Raw genomic sequence first — 14,691 nt, 5'->3', positions numbered from 1 at the left:
TCCTAAATATATCACCAAACTCTACATCATGCTCATACAACTCACAAATATGGAAAAATTTAACAAAATGTGCACGAGTATGATTAAGTAAAACATACCTCTGAGAGAGTGCATCAACAACTGCATTCTTCTTCCTTTGTTTATACTTAATCATATATAGAAATTGCTCAATAAAGCATACCCACCGAGCATGACGTTGATTTAGTTGTTCTTGCCCATGCAAATTCTTGAGGGTCTTATGATCCATGTGAATTACGAATTCCTTTGGCAGCAAGTAATGTTGCCAAACTCTTAAGGCTTGCACAACCGCATATAATTCCTTGTCGTATGTTGAATAATTCAGGGCTGCCCCATGGACCTTCTCACTATAGTATTCAATTGCTCGTCCTTCTTTTAATAACACGACACCTATGCCAACTCCACTAGCATCACACTGAATTTCAAAAGCCCGCTCAAACTTTGGTAATGCTTAAGCTGGAGCATGTCTAAAGCTGTCCCGAAGCTTCTAAAAAACTGCTATATGACTTGTCTCCTACTTAAATTGAACATTCTTCTTCAACTGGGAGGTTAGTAGGGCTGCTATCATTCTAAAATATGGGAAAAAACACCTAACAAATCCACACATCCCAAAAAATCTCTGAACTTCAGCCACACTTGTGCATTTTTCCCATTCTTGGATCGCAACAACTTTAGCTTCATCAACCTTAAGATCATCTCCACATACAAAAAAACCAAGGAAATAATTACATTAGTACAAAATATGCATTTCTTTAACGTACCATAAAATTTACATTTCTTAAAGCATAAAAAACTTGCCTAACATGCCCAAGATGATCCTCCAAATACGTATTGTAGACAAGTATGTCATCAAAGTATACCACAACAAACATTCCAATAACTTCTCTCAACACATGGTTCATCAATCGCATGAAAGTGTTGGGTTCGTTTGTCAACCCAAATGGCATGACTACCCGCGTACAACCCAAGCGTGGTTTTAAAGGTTGTTTTCCATTCCTCTCCTGGATGCATACGAATCTGTTGGTAAGCATATTTCAAGTCAATATTTGTGAACACCTGCGCTCCATGTAATTTTTTTCAAGCATATCATTTATTTGACGAATTGGATGTCAGTATTTCACGGTAATTGCATTAACAACCCTACAATCAACACACATACGCCATAAGTTATCCTTTTTAGGAACAAGTAGAACATATACAACACAAGGAGATAAATATTCTAGAACCCATCCCTTATCAAGAAGCTCTTGGATTTCTTTTCGAATTTTTTTACTTTCTTTTGGATTACACCTATAAGCTGGCCTATTGGGAATTAATGCACCCGGTACAAAGTCAACGTGATGTTCTATGCCTCATAATGGTGGTAGTCCAGGTGGTATATCATATGGAAAGACATCCTCAAACTCCATAAACAACTCTACAAAAAGATGAGACAAGTGAGAAAATGAATCAACATCAATAACAAGTACATCTTCGAGTAAATTAATATAAAAGTAACTTCCCTCATCTTGGTTACTGTTTTTCCGAACTTCTTTGTTGAACTCTTTGAGACTAAGCAATAGTTTGTCGTCGTCTCCCCCTGAAGATTTTTACGAAACTGTAGCTGCAACCGCCTTTTGCTTCACCACATGTGTGTCACATAGGGTATCATCAATTTGGCTTTATTCCTCATTTTACAGTCATATAGCATGTCATCAATTCTAGGAAAGCATCACTCTACTTGGTTTCTTGAATGTTTTATTGTATTATATATTGTTATTTTATTTATTATCTCGTATTCAAATACTACTATTATTTTCCAACATCCACAAAATACTTTTAGTAAAAAATAAAAAATAGAGAAAATGACACATCACCTAGCCACATCCATGGTTAATTATATATACAACAAGAATTATCTATATTTAAAATAATAATTGGTAACTAGTAATTTTTTAAATATAATTTATAATTTTACTTTATTTGAATTATTAAGGTAATATTAATTTTTGCTTGCATTTACTTTCTAAATAAAGTGCACGATTTTTTTGTAATAAATATTTTTTTCCTTAAAAAATTAACATCGGTCTTATCGATTAAAAGTAATATTTTTTACCCTCTATATACAATAAGTTGTTTTATGACTTAATATATATAAGCAATGTTCACACTTGGAAAAAAGAGATTTATAATATATATTCATTGATATCGTTACAAATTTTAATCTCCGTTTGGTCTAAGGAGATTTGAGTTTCCTTCTATTTACTTGCAGGTCTTCGACGTTCTTTACTGTTCTTCCCGTGGATCTAACAAAACTCAGTTCATGCCAATCAAAATGAAGTGCCCTGCCTTTTTCACGTTTTATTTTAAGAAAATCAACTATAGCAAAGTGGTATGTTTATTTTCCGCTTTATTTCATTCAATCTTGTTTTTCTATTGCAAATGAGCTTTAGATCTATAAATCTAAGATTCAACCTACGCATCTAGAGATATCTCGAATGAAGTTTGAGTTTTGGCATTTTTTTTTGTTGGTGAAGTTAAACTTTACCATTTTCTTCGTGTATTATTTGGGATCTCTTCAAAACTTGCACAAGGAAGTGTGATTTCTTCTTCATTATTTTTGCCATCAATTTTGTATATTTTTGTTGTCAGCAATCTTTAGATTTATGAATTTGAGATTCAACTTATACCTCTAAATAAATTTATAATGAAAAAGGAAATTTGGCATTTGTATGGTTGGTTCTTTTTCAATGTATTATTTGCGATTTGTTTAAACCTTATACAAGTCGATGTGATTTCGTGTTAAGTATTTTCGTCATAAAATTTAATCTTTAGAATAAAATTTTTTACAGCAAATCGTTTGTAAAAAAAGAACTTTCTAGATCCTCTTAGTTTTTTTTCTTTTATTTTCCATTTAATTTGTTATAATATCAATTCTATTTTGTTTCGTAGTGAATATATACATTCTTTCAACATTTTATAGTTTATTTGTAAAATAATTACAAAAGGACTATAATACCCTCTTTATATTTGTTCATAAAATGACAATAGAACCCTTCTTTTTTTTGTTTTTCCTCTTTCGTTCACTTTTTTCAATTGCAATGATTATGTTCATTTTTTTGTTCATTTTTTATCAATTCCAAGGATATTTAAGTTAATTTTCTATCAATTGCAAGGATATTTAAGTTAATTTCTTTGTAAGCGAATGTAAGTTTGATTTAAAATTCCTAATATAGTTTTGGCAAAGGATCCATAAAACCCTTGTTGCTTCGCCTATATATCTCTCGGATTTGGTTACGGTGCTAATTGAAAAAATTAGCATGATATTGATTTTTTAAAAATAACATCAATTCAAAATTTCAGAAAGCAACTATTAAAATTCTGAAAAATATACAGTTTAAATATATCATATGCTCTTATTGCACGGAGCATGTGCTATATGGAGTCTTAATTGATGTTTGGAAAAATCAATAGGCTCAAGTCAGCACCGCAACTGTCGCCCTCTCTCTCTATATACAACATTAAGCCAATCGAGGAAATGCAACGACAGATCGGCATGACCAAATATATAGAAGAATAAACTTATATACTATTTTTACTATGATTGTTTCCTCTTTTTCTTTTTTCTTTTTTTTTTTTTTTTATTTCATCATTATATCCGTGAGAATAAACATTTTTTTTACTATTGATTTTTACTTTCCCTTCATTTCATCATTATGTCTAGTTGAACACATCAAAATAATTAGAAATGTTTTTTACGGTATTTAAATTTTAATATAAAGGTAGACAATATTGTCTGATTGTACAGTACTATATTCATCTTGAGTTACTTAAAGTTATGCATAATTATTTATACATGTGGCTTATAAATCAAATATATAAAATATTTATACGATTATATTAACTATATATTTGTCAAGAATATCTTGAATAGTTGAGTTTTTATTTTTATTTATTTATTATTTTTTAACAGTGAGTTAGATGTGATGGTTTGTGACGTGAATAGTGTATTTTGACAAATAATAGAGAATAATGCATAATAATAAATGGGAAAAACAAAATCTTAAAGTAGATAGATATTAATATTGCATACTCTAACATGGAACATATATCTTGCAACAGAGCATTCCGAATGAATTTATAACTCAGTTGGATCAACCGTTGCCGAAGGCAATATGTCTACTTGGTCACTACAACATGCCATGGATTGCATCTGTGCAAAACGATGAGAATAAGTGGTGTTTGGTGAAAGGATGGAGTAAATTTGTGAAGGACATGAAGATTGAGGAGGGAGACTTTTTATTGTTTGAATATTTTATTAGAGGGTTTTTCGATGTGAAGGTATTCGACCCTTCTGGGATGGAAAAGGTTATAGAAAAAGATTCATGGGAGACTACTTATAAGGACAATAAGGCTGCTGATGAATGTGACAATAAAAGAAATGTAAGAAATTCAAACAATATTGATGAAGAAGGGGATTATTACGCAAAATGGGATCATTATTTTTATGATGATGATGAGGCAGCAAGAGTTCACGAGCAAACCATGAAGGATGTTTTTGTGACGGAAGATAATGTTCAAGTGACTGAAGAAGGTCAGGAAGTCATTGAAGTGGCCAAGGGACATGTGCTTGAAGATAGTGTTGAAATGATCGAAGAAGATAATGAAGACGATGAAGAAGCCAATGAAGTCAATAAAGAAAGCGATGAATATGAGCCTAACGATGATATTGAAGGGACTGATGAATCTCTGCATTTTGATAGTATTGAAAGGACAGAAGAAATTCATGAAACAATTGAAGATACTCATTTTCAAAACATGGGTACATTCAATACTCTTTTTTTTTCAAATATTTAGCGATTGAATAATAGTACGTAATCAATCCATCATAATAAATATGGATATTTTAAAATATTTTTTCTTGTAACTACAAATAGTTGATTGGATTTTTAATTTGATTTGCTTTTTAAAACTCTCTTAGAATATAATTTACTAAATAAAAAGATTTTTTTGCAGAACTTTTGTTTTGTTTTGTTTTTTTTTATTATTATATATATTTTTCCACTGAGATAGACTTCAGTGTGATGAAATTTATCAATTTCTTCATTATATGTAGATTAACAATATGACACATATATTGTATTTATATTATCTTTTGGAATATGAGAAGTCTCCATGTTCGTTATAATGAAATGACAATTTCATGGTTAATGGTGGTTTATTTCATAGATGATACCGATGGTGAGATTTTAGAAAGAACAGTAAGAACAAGAGATGAGCAAGATTCACAAAGAAAATCGAGGGACCTGCTTTCGCTGCGCTATGGAATAGACATTTTCAGGGCTGGTTTAGCTCCACAACCTCAAAACCCTTACTTTGTCACGGGAATAATGAATAAACGAAAGGGCAATTTGGTAAGATTTGATATTTGAAACAATTTATTATGTAAGTATTTACTTAATAAGCTCTTCAATATTTAGTTGGCCGTAATATTTTCTATTGTTGTGTTTGGATACATACAATGGTTTATAGAGAAAGGAGCTTGAGGTTGTAAGAAAATACTTTTGTAGTTTATTGGCAGTTTGTTTGATTATTAGCTACAACTTTTTTCATTACAATTCTCATTGGGAAAAACTAGGTTTGGGAGTCGATACCTTACTATACACTTAGTACAACAATGGCGCATATATATATATATAATATGATATACTACTGATTTAAAAGCGATTTGGTTGTGTTGTTTATCTCATTTTATTTATATATTTATTTTATCTAAGAACTTAGTTATTTATTGTATGTGAATTATAATATTGCATGGTTTGTTGTGTTTGAAATATTCATATTTTCGTATATTTTAGTACATAAATCTATATTGTCTTTAAATTATTGTTTTAATACTCTATATTGTTGTATACATACCATTTTTCTTTTCTTGTCTCAGTTTGTTCCCAACGATTTAGTGAAAGATAACGGTGATATAGATTTTTCGAAAAAGGCATATTTCATAGATCCAACGGGAAGGAGATTAGTGGCAAAATGTACAAAATGGAAGAATGGAACGGTGGCAATATCAGGAGGATGGAGAAAACTATGCACCTTAAACTATATAGAGAAAGATGATAGATGCATTTGCGAGATCGTGGATGGAGAAGAAGAACTAGGCATCCATGTTACTGTTGTTCGTGGCAATGATATTCGAGGATAAGTTGGAGATGTTATAATGAAAGATTCTACGAACTCATTTATCATACAAGAGGCTAGGAGGATGCCCAACTATCTTTGATTTTTACAATTATGATGCGTAAGTTTTATATTGTTTCATCGAGAACTCTTTTTAACATTCTTGCAACTTTCTATCTTTATTATGACAGACTTGCTTTTGCTAGTTCATGGATAATCGGGATTATATCTCATACCTTACCTATTAAAGTTATTTTGGTGTAGAAGATATTGTAAGTCTGTACCAAGTGAGTATCACTTTTAGTATAGTAACACAGCTTTTCGAGAAGAGCATTAATATTACTTAGCATGGTTGGGTGACAATTTTTTTTTTTTTTAATAGACTACTAATATATTATTGCTATTTCTATACTCTGTATATATTTTTTATTTTTTCAGCATAGAAAAATGGTAGGTAAAGTAGCACATAATTTGATTATTAATGTAAATAAATTATTTTTGTTATGTAATTTGGTAGGTTATTGTTTCATTATTTATGTTATGAGTTAAGATTATTTGTTGTTGTTACGGAAATTCCCAGGAAATCAAGATGAGATAACAAAGACAAAATAACACAAGAATTTGGTAACCCAGTTTGATCACGATGATCTACGTCTGGGGCGCTACCAAGTCAGGAATTCTACTATAAAGTACGCAGACATATGTTAAAAGTGAGAATAGATGGATATTTATAGGCTAAGCCTATGCCAATAATATCCAAATCATATTTCTAAAATCTATAATATAATATCTAAATCATATCCCTATATTTTAGGATATAATCAGGCTTCATATCCCAACAGTTGTAAAATACAAATAAAAATACATGCAAAAAAAAAAAATGTACATAATAGATAACATGTGTTCAGGTGAAATCCTATAATTGAGTTTGAAACAAAATTTTCTAAATTCCTATAAGTGAGAGAAGCGTTTTGATTTTGTGTTCATATCTTTTGGTTTGATTCAACAAGAACATTTTAATTTTAAATTGTGTCCACTTTATTTCTTTTGTATCTTAGGATTTTTCAAAATACTTGTACTTGTAGCTTTAAGAAATATATATTCTTGATTTTATCTATCCTAATTTTAAATATCTAAATAGTTTGGTCCTAAAACACTACCCATCATCATCCTTGCAATCTCCGGCATGTCATGACGATTGCCACGCCAGCAACTTCAGCACCCGATGACAATTTCAACCAATATTTGTTTTTTGTTTTTTTTTAATAAATTTTGAGACTAATCTAATACATGATCTGGTTATGGTCTTAAAATGATAAGGGATCATGTAATGGAGTAAAAAAAAAACAAACTTTTCCCATTTCTTTTTAGTAATTTTGTCCCCACAAATATAAAATATTACAACAATGTCGTCAACATAATTGTTTTACATTACAAAAATCACATAAAAAATTATATATTAATCCCCCTATTGTACTACCTATATACAAAACACTAATATTTCGAAACGAAAAAGTAGATGAATACATTGATATTGGATGGAAGACGTATCATATTTGAAATGCTAATTTTTCGATCACATTTAATTTACTTGTACACCACATGGAACATGTATTCTAGACTTGTCATTTTTTAAAGATAAATCTCAAAGTCTTTATTGACTTAATATAGATATATATTTTAAATTTGAAGATCATTCCAAATTTCGAAATGGGGTATAGTAGTTCAATGTCTCAAATAAGGTCTATATATCCCTTCTTTTGTCAATCCAATCTAACTAAATTGGTAAAATCTTCAAAATCGATATTAACCGTCATCATTTAATGACCAGAGTCTTTATATTCACGGGTTCAATTTAAGTATCCTATATATATTTTTTCATCTTCTACCACATTACAATTTTATACCATGTAACCCATGTCATAAAACTAGGTTTTATTATATTATTTTTTATTTATTTTTTCATTTCCAACCACATTCATGTCTTCATTGTTGATGAATTCATATTTTGACACTCGAATTCATTTGCATAACGATTCCATCCTTTTAATTTAAATTCATTTCAGCAATCTTTGTCATATATAATTGTTGTCGCTGAAATTCGTTGATGACAACCCAAATAATTTATGCCAATCCAAATCAACAATAATCGGGTTCCTCGGTCTACTCAAAAAACTGAGTTAAGTCCCACACAGAAATAAATAGATTTGAAATTTGCAAGGATTGAGGTGCTGGACCGAAGAAGAAAAAATTGTAAAAATACTAATCGAAGGAATTAAAATAACTTGAATGATTGATTGGATAAAGGAAATTGACATGAATTTAGTAATAAGAATTTAAATAAGGCAAAAAAAAAAAAAAAATCGCAGCAAAAAGGGAATAAAATGTACTGAATTTGTTGCTGCTGTGTTGGTCCGCGTCTTCTGTTTCTTGTCCCTCATCTTCCCCTTTTCTTTCATGGTGCTCCTTATCCAAATTGGGTCTTCCTTGGGCCATTCCTCTGGGCCTGTTTCATCATCAAGAAATTGGGCTTTCGTTGGGCTTTTGGTCCAGGTAAGTTATCTCTTCTCTGGGCCGGTCCATTCCAAAGCTGTTGGATCTCTTAATGGATTTTTGGGCTGAATTCATTTTTGGAATAACAAATGGCCCTCACAAAAAAAATTTGGGCAAAAAATCTTTTATAGTCCAAAATTAATTTTGTAAAAACCGTTTTCCCAGCAAACAGGCCTGCGTGCGTCCCGGTGAGCTCAAATCCTTTTTTGCTTTCTTCACTCCACCATCATCTCATTTTTCAATCTCTTATCAGAGCTTTCACAAGAAAACATCTCCTCTTGTTCGAAACTGTCGCCCTCCTTTTTGCTCATTTCCGGTCTCTTCCTCTCACGGGTGTCTTCGCCGTCCCTCATTTCTGCAATGGCCGGCGCCGGCCCTTCAAGATCACGTGCTTTGGCCTTCATGTGCTTTGGCTTTTCAAATTCTGTTGATTTGTAGTGTTTTGGCTTTCATGTGTGTATTTTGTTCACAATCCCTACACCAAAAACGAAGAACCATCAAAAATCGACTGCCACGTTTGCTGCACCGGGCGTGCGTAAATCTGCTCGCCTGTCTATTGCGTTCATGATCCCAAAATCTCAATCAGCAAAACAAAGCAAGACGCGTCCGGTTTCTCCGATGGCGTCGGGTCAGCTATTTCTCATCTTACTACTTCGTGTTTTGTTCCCTATCCTGTCCTGAAATTGCATGTCGTGGCAGGTCTCTTCGAAGAGGATTATGCCATCTCCACTTCCTACGGTTATCGCTCCTCCCTCCGTACCTCAAACTACCCAATCTCCGACTCCAATTACCAATTCTACCCCTTCCGACTCCACACGAAGTCATCATCATCGCCCTCTGTCCCCATCATGGTTCGCCGTCGCGGATCGTTGTCGCGGATCGGCCTTTACCGTTCCAGATATATCGCGGTGTATGCGTATCGGTCAAATATCGGTCAATATAATTTTTTTATATTTATTTTTATTTTAGAAAAATTATGATAAGTCAGTAAAATATATTAAATCATATAATTAATTTTAAAGTATATTATATTAACAAATATATTATAATTGATAGTAAATTAAAATTAAAATCTTGTCTAAAAAATAATTTTAAATAATATATTTACAATTAATTATAAATTAATCTAAAATATTAATTCTAAATAATAATTAATTTTTACAAATTAAATAAAAATTAAATACAATTCAAAATAAAATAGTTAAATCTATCAATTAAATAAACAAATTAATTAAAATAACTAAATTTCTTCCCCAGACACACGCGTTCTTCCTTCCATCTTCTTCTCCAACCTTCTTCCTCTTTCCAAACCCCCTCAACCACAGAAGACACATGCGTTCTTCCTCCCATCTTCTTCCCCAACCTTATTCCTCTTTCCAAACTTTCTCAACCACAGACGCTCCTTATCAACGCAAACAAACGCAAGTACTTCCCATTTCCCAAGTTCCAGATATGAAATTTAAGGAATTGAAGGAGAAATAGCAACAATTACACTTCCAAAATGATAAAAATGAAATTTCATAAAGATTTTTGAAAATATCGGATATTTTGTTCTTACCGGAACGGTCCTGCCCGTTCTGGTTCCGGATCAGCCGAGTCGGACCGGACTCGGCCGATCCGGCGAACCATGGTCCCCATAATTCACTACAAGAAAATATAATTTTTGTAACGAGATTTTTTCGTCATTAAATTCACTTTTTCTGTTACTTAGAGACAGAATTAATGATGGAATTACTTTAGCTACGTGATCTTTAGTGACGGAATTCCGTTACAAATATACTATTTTTTTTGTAGTGTAACCATTCCATCAGAGGTGGAAGAGTATTTTTCTCGGGGTTCACCTAGCCCTTCGCCTCGATCCCCACCGCAGAAGTCATCTGTGGCGTTAGGTAAAACTTTACTTGATAGGTACTTGTCATCCCTACCCGACAGTCCAGGGGCTTTTGAATCTATGCAGCTGGCGAAACTGGCAAACAAGGGCTCAGACTCAACTGAGAGGCGTCGGCTAGAGGCCTTGGCGGACAGGCTAGGCGAAGTTTGTGACCGTCTTCAATCCAGCAAGGCCTTCCGCAAGGTTACTGGTGAGAAATTAGAGGAGATGGTTTTGTTGGAAGATTGACGGAAAGTTTGTACCGAATCTTATGAAGAGAAGAAGCGCAAGACGGAGGAGGAGAAGGCCTATATCGACAGCCTCTAAGGAGAGCAGGCTGCGTTGAGAGCTGAGCTGGAGCGAATTCGGGCGCTGCTAGAGAAGATCCCTCCAGAGATTGAAATGATGTTTGAGAGCCTGATAGCTCAAGCTGTCCACCGTCTTGAGTTGTATGATCAGATGCGGGCCATTGACAGTCTTGGACAAATATCATGATGGATTTGGTGGCTCTTCGCCCGGCAGATCCATAGCCTGCTGATGATCGGGAGTTCGTTGCCAGTCTGCCTTCGGGGCTGGTTGCTTCATCCCCTGGGGAGCTTGTTGCAGCGGCCGGAGTTTTGTCGGCTGATGATAGCTTTTTGTTAGACTTTCAGGTGCCGCGGGATGATGAGTAGCTCTGGCGGGCATGTTCTATTTTTTTGTTTTCTACTTTCGTTCTGGTCTTTTTACTTGTGTATAGTTGTATCTTTTGACTTTTTATTTTTTGTATGGATGGTTGCTCTGAGCAAGTTCCATATGTTTTTTATGCCTATGAACGAATTGGTCATGCACCAACTACTCCAATGCATTTCATTCGCATTCCATAGCTTGTCGATGCCCTAGTGAATCTATCTTTGAGTCTCTTGATTCAATCTATAATCAATTCGGCGGTACTCCCGTATCCCACGATGAGGGGTAGAAAGGTCAAATATTTCCATTGATGAAAGTTCTTGATTCTTCGCCTTCGGGTTCCATCAACTTGTATGTGCAGCTTGATGATTTTGCCGAGATGATATAGAGGCCTTCCCAACTGGGCGACCACTTTCCGAGCTTTGGATCGTTGGGACCTCCCGGGAGTATGCTTTCCAAACCAAGTCACCCTCTTGGAAAGACCGTGGCCGAACTTGTCGTTCGAAGGTTCGTTCGGCCTTCTTCTTCTACCGGAGATGTTTGAGGGCCTGAAGGCGCTCCTCTGTTAGGCTGTCCAGCTCTTGAAAAAATGCTCGGTCCTGCTTGTCCATTGGTATTTCAGTTTGTTTCAAGATCCTAAGAGAAGGTACCGTAATCTCAAGGGGTAGGACCGCATCTTGTCCATTGTCATTCTACAGGGTGTACTTCCGATCGTGGTGGACTTCGCGTTCCGATAAGCCCACAAGGCTTCCTCTAAAGTATCATTCTATGCCCTCGGATTATCCTCCAACGCATTTTTTATGATGGTACTTAGCGTCTTGTTAGTGGCCTCGGCTTGCCCATTGGCTTACGGATAATACGGAAAAGAGTGTACGAACCGAATGCCACATTGTGCTAAAAAGGCCTTAAGCTTCATGCTAGTAAAAACTGTCCCTTCATTGGTCGTGTTGGTCCTTAGTATGCCAAATTGGTGAATAATATTATTCTTAATTAAACAAATAACGTGATTCAGCCGTACCTGATCCAATGGGACAACTTCTACCCATTTTGTGAAGCAATCAGTTGCCACGAGGATGAATGTGTGTTCTTTTGATGACAGTGGGGGAATTTTACCGATGACGTCCATCGCCTATCCTCCAAAGGGTCACGGTTTGAGAATCGAATGAAGCTCCTTGGCTGGGGCGTGTTGTAAAGGAACGTGACATTGGCAAGATGGACATCCCCGGGCGTAATCGATGCAATCCTACGAGATCAGGGGCCGGAAGCAACCATATTGGAGGATAGTCCATCTCATAATTGGGCCAACCCTGTGTACAACTCTGATTCCTTTGTGTACTTCCACCATAACTTTCACTGCTTCATTTCGCCCCAAACATCACGTCAAGGTTCCATCAGCTCGTCGGAGATAGAGTTTGTTGTTGATGCGCGTGTATTTCAAAAAGTGTTCCCGTTTGTGTCTCGAACCAGCTTTTCCGGGGTCTGTCAATGCCTCAAGAAGCTCTGTGCACCATTTTGCAACCTTGCTGGTAGTTAGGCATTCGAATTTAGTGGCTGGTTCCTCCATTCGATACCCGGATGCCCATTGAGCGAGGTCATTTTCCCTCCGAATTCTCTCGGGGAACGACATCTAGTATCACCGTTGTAAGCTGTTGGAGTAGACCATGCACTTCCCAGAGAATTTCTTGAAGTTGTGGGTCATTGCACTACTTGTCAGATGACTAGCTGGGAATCATCCCGGATCAGAATGTTTTTAGCTTGTCTTGCGACGAAAAAACGCAACACCAACAAGAGAGCTTCATACTCCGCCAGCTTGTTCGTTATTCTATATGGGAGCTGATGTGAGAAACATCAAATTCTCCTTGGGGACTAGTTATTATGATTTCAACCCCTATTGCTCCTCCGGTGCTTGAACCATCGAGTGTAACTTGCCATGGTTCCAGTCCGATGTATCCCGCGGAGGCGGCCTCGATCATTCTGAGGTGTTTGGCAAAACAATCGGCAACGGCCTGTCCTTTCACCGCTTTTAGGGGCTGATATCTTAATGCAAACGATGTTAGTTTCATAGCCCACTTGACTAAGCGGCCTCGGAGGACCGACCTGCTAAATAAATATCTCAACAAGTCGACTTTATGTATTATTTAAAGTCCAAGATCATGCATGCATAATGTAAAGATAAACATAATTTATAGATACATGAAGAACAAATTTCCGTCTTATTCAAAGCCTTAATTAGATGATAAATTGCTCTTTCTTGATCCAACTTATCATCTTGGGCATGGAGGTTGCCGATGGTATCCTTCGTTGCCAAAATGTAAGGTTTTAGCTATTTCCCTGGGATCGGCAGCATCAGCACCGGTGGTGATGTAAGAGCCTGCTTGATCTATTCCAAAGTGGCCTGTTGCACTGCTCCCCATTCAAAAACCTCCGAACTTTTAGGTAGCAACACGAAGAACGACTTCATTTTTCCAGCGGCGTTGACGATGAATCGCCGTAAGAAATTGATTTTTCCCATCAAGCTCTGCAAGACCTTGAGGTTGCGTGGGGGTCCAAATTCCTGGATTGCCTTCACTTTATTATGATCAACTTCAATCCCCATCTGATGGACGAGAAAGTGATACGTGAAAGTTTGATTTTTTTTAAAGTTAAAACAGGGAATTTCTTATGAGCTTCTTGAGTGAAATGTGTACTATTGGAAATGTTTAGATATAGATAGTGAAAATAAATTTGTAGACCCTAGATCGTGTTATCACAATTATTTATACTTTTTTTTTCTGGTGAGTTTCCAGGTCGAACACAAGGATTTTAAGTTGCAAGATTTAAAAAAGACTTTTGTGCAAGTGACGCGCTGCAAAAAATAGTAAAATTGACTTGTTCGCAAGCGAGCCGAAGAGTTAACTGAAATAGAATTTAAAAAAAAAGCAAGTAAAGATGAGCGGTTGATGACGCATTCAGTGGAGGTAGTGGGCGAGCGATGGGTGCAGCGAGAGCCGCGATGAGCGAAAACGAGCGGATGGAGGGAAACGGATTATATATTTGTATATGGATGACAGTAGACAAGCGGTGAGGAGGTTCAGATAATGGTGTGTATGTGTTCTATGTTATTAGATAGTTAGGTTCTCATGGATGAAATGAGCGAATGAGGAAAGTTAGTAAGCAGAACATATATTATGATCTAGCGAATTGTGATTAGGGTTGTATGTGTTTATGTATTATGTTCTGCACTGCTTTCAATCATAATTAATAGCATAGTTCGATCTTAGTTTTAGGTTAGAGTTTTGAGTTGTTTCACACTAGGATTTGAGAGAATCTAAAAGTTTGTGAGCGATTCAGTAGGATTTCGATTTTCGGCGGATTTTGTGGTTTCTTCTGCTGTTCTTGGCCGTGCCAAAGCTGATGTAGTATCCCCACGGTCCCTTTCGTAT

At 35.3% G+C, this 14,691-nt stretch overlaps 1 protein-coding gene across 1 annotated transcript; it reads left to right on the top strand.

Annotated features, from left to right (window-relative positions):
* The first annotated feature begins 963 nt into the window (after nt 1-963).
* Nucleotides 964-6,202, top strand: LOC127256087 (B3 domain-containing protein At4g34400-like). The gene is made up of 5 exons (XM_051281919.1): nt 964-1,041; nt 2,270-2,389; nt 4,120-4,819; nt 5,227-5,411; nt 5,939-6,202. Exons 1-5 carry the CDS (start codon nt 964-966, stop codon nt 6,200-6,202), a joined length of 1,347 nt encoding a protein of 448 aa, XP_051137876.1.
* The last annotated feature ends 8,489 nt before the right edge of the window (nt 6,203-14,691 follow it).

This window comes from Andrographis paniculata, unplaced genomic scaffold (genome assembly GCF_009805555.1).
Source record: "Andrographis paniculata isolate CXL003 unplaced genomic scaffold, ASM980555v1 Contig55END, whole genome shotgun sequence".
Classification (NCBI taxonomy): domain Eukaryota; kingdom Viridiplantae; phylum Streptophyta; class Magnoliopsida; order Lamiales; family Acanthaceae; genus Andrographis; species Andrographis paniculata.
The sequence above is the reverse complement of the archived record's forward strand: the minus strand, read 5'-3'. Positions and strand labels throughout refer to the sequence as shown.